This window comes from Corylus avellana, chromosome 7, assembly GCF_965113065.1.
Source record: "Corylus avellana chromosome 7, dhCorAvel1.hap1.2, whole genome shotgun sequence".
Classification (NCBI taxonomy): Eukaryota; Viridiplantae; Streptophyta; class Magnoliopsida; order Fagales; family Betulaceae; genus Corylus; species Corylus avellana.
This window is the reverse complement of record NC_142496.1, coordinates 10,390,058-10,392,786: the sequence shown is the minus strand read 5'-3', so window position 1 is coordinate 10,392,786 and position 2,729 is coordinate 10,390,058. Positions and strand designations below refer to the sequence as shown.

Genomic DNA, 2,729 nt, shown 5'->3' with positions numbered 1-2,729 from the left:
TATTTCTGTTAAACAAGAATATTTCAGTTTAGTTATTATTTTTAGACATGATATTCTAGACTTTCATGCATTCATTGTTATACTAGTATTGTTTAGTTGATAAACCTTATGGATCTTTGCAAGTAAGAAAATCATTAACGAACCTAACCCTAACGGGCTGGGGATGTTACAGCAATGCTTAACCACATTCATGAACACAACTTTCCACGCATGAAGATGGACTTTCCTTGTTGGGACGAAGATGATCCATCCGGTTGGGTGTCCAGAGCGGAACGATTTTTTCGTTTCTATGGAACACCGGAAACTTCCAGAGTTGAGATTGTATCTATCCATGTTCAAGGGGAAGCCGTTCAATGGTATGATTCGTTTGAAGCAAGCCGTGGAACGCCCACTTGGGCAGCTTTTGTGGAAGGTCTTCTTGTCTGGTTCGGCCCTTCCGCATTTGAAGATGTTGATGGTGAGGTAGCTAAGATCCGACAAACTTCCTCCGTCAGCGAATATCAAATCCGATTTGAGCGCTTGGCCAACCGTGCTTGCTATTGGTCTGAACGACAACCGATCGATTCCTTTATGGAGGGTCTCCGATCTGATATCAGGAGAGAAGTTAAGACCTATTGGCCACGGACCATAGTAGCTGCATTTTCCTTTGCACGAGTACAATAAGAAAAGCTCAGTGAAGAGACACGTAGAACGACTTGGGCATCAAGTAGGCCGGTCAATGGGGGTGGGGGTTCCTCTTTAGCATCGACACGAAAAACTGCCCGTTTGACCCAAGAAGAAAAAATAGCAAATGAACTTTGCTGGCATTGCGATGAGAAATGGCATCAAGGGCACGTGTGCAAACAGGGGAAACTCTTGATGATCGAACTAGTGGTGGAGCAAGCTGACAGTGAGGAGTCCGAGCAAGAAGACAATGACAATATTGGTGATGAAGGTAAGGTGACTTGTACTGTACATGCCTTGGCCGGCTATTCGAACCTGCAAACCATGACGGTTGGTGGCCTCCTCAAACGCCAGCCTGTTATAGTGTTAATTGACACAGGTAACACCAATAACTTTCTTGATGAAGGTATTGATCAAAGACTCTCAATCCATGTGGAGCCTTGTGAGCCATTTGAAGTTAAATTGGTAGACGGGGGCACCCTCACTTGCAAAAGTAAGTCCTCAAATGTCAAGTTAATTGTGCAAGATCACGAGCTACGAGTTGATTTGTACTTATTACCTCTTGGTGATTATGAGGTGGTCTTGGGAATCGAATGGTTCAGGACTCTTGGAGATGTGCTATGGAACTTCTCCAAGTTAGCCATGAAGTTTACATTGAACGGGAACGGAGTGATATTTCGTGGAAACGTGGTCACCTCATCACTTCTATTAATAGCCACCAGATGGAACGAATCTTGAAAAAGTCATGCAAGGGGTACTTGTTACAATTAAGAAGTGAAGCTACGGAAATATATGAAGACTCTAGTTCAACATTAGCACCATTGCTATCGGAATTTGTTGATATCTTTGTTGAACCCAATGGGCTGCCGCCCCAACGGTCACATGATCATCAGATTCCTTTTATGCCCGGGAGTGCACCTACTAATGTACGCCCTTACTACTACCCTCACTTTCAGAAAGCAAAAATAGAATGGATCGTACAAGAGATGCGTGATGCCGGCATCATTAGACCCAGCGTCAGCCCTTATTCTTCCCCTGTGTTACTCGTCCGGAAGAGAGATGGGACTTAGCGGATGTGCATGGATTATCGGGCTTTAAACGGCATCACTATTAAAGATAAGTATCCTATTCCTATAATAGATGAATTACTTGATGAATTGAGTGGTACACAGCTGTTTTCTAAATTAGATCTTCACTCGAGCTACCATCAAATTTGAGTCCATGATGAAGATGTATCGAAGACAGCCTTTCAGACTCATGATGGTCACTATGAATTCCTGGTAATGCCCTTTGGCTTGACCAACGCATCATCAACATTCCAAAGTCTTATGAATGACATATTCCAGCCTTATTTATGTAAGTTTGTTTTAATCTTTTTTGATGATATACTCATTTATAGTTCTTCTCTTGAGGATCATCTGTGTCATCTACGAGCTATATTTTCCTTACTTCGGCAACATTCCCTTTTTATGAAGAAGTCTAAGTGCAGTTTTGCAAGCTTTGTGGTAGAATACCTTGGCCACATTGTGTCCAAAGACGGTGTAGCGGCAGATCCCTCTAAGATCCAAGTCATGGTAGCATGGCCTGTTCCGAAGACAACTAAAGCTCTACGAGGGTTCTTGGGTTTAATCGGCTATTACTGAAAGTTTGTTCGAGATTATGGCAAGATCAATGCCCCATTAACAGTTTTGCTTAAGAAGGAAGCTTTCCAATGGTTTGATGAGGCCGGAGATGCTTTTTCCAAGCTCAAGCATGCTATGACAACGACACCAGTGCTTGCCTTGCCAGATTTCACTAAAACCTTCGTCATTGAGAGTGATGCTTCAGGTGTTGGCATAGGCGTAGTACTTATGCAAGTGGGCTGACCATTAGCCTTTACCAGCAAGGCATTGTCACCATTACACCTCAGCATGTCTGTCTACGACAAGGAGATGCTAGCTATCGTCCATGCTATTACCAAATGGAGACCTTACTTAATTGGCCGTCGGTTTCAAATATGAACTGATCATCACAGCCTGAAATATTTGTTGGAACAACAAATCTCCTACATGGAGGAACATAAGTGG

General features: G+C 43.1%; 1 protein-coding gene across 1 annotated transcript; it reads left to right on the top strand.

Moving 5' to 3' along the window:
• Positions 1-216: 216 nt before the first annotated feature.
• On the top strand, positions 217-2,306 carry LOC148584463 (uncharacterized). Its single transcript, XM_088518462.1, has 5 exons — positions 217-654; positions 847-1,156; positions 1,240-1,679; positions 1,852-1,943; positions 2,063-2,306. The coding sequence occupies exons 1-5, from the start codon at positions 217-219 to the stop codon at positions 2,304-2,306; spliced, it is 1,524 nt and encodes a 507-aa protein (XP_088374588.1).
• The last annotated feature ends 423 nt before the right edge of the window (positions 2,307-2,729 follow it).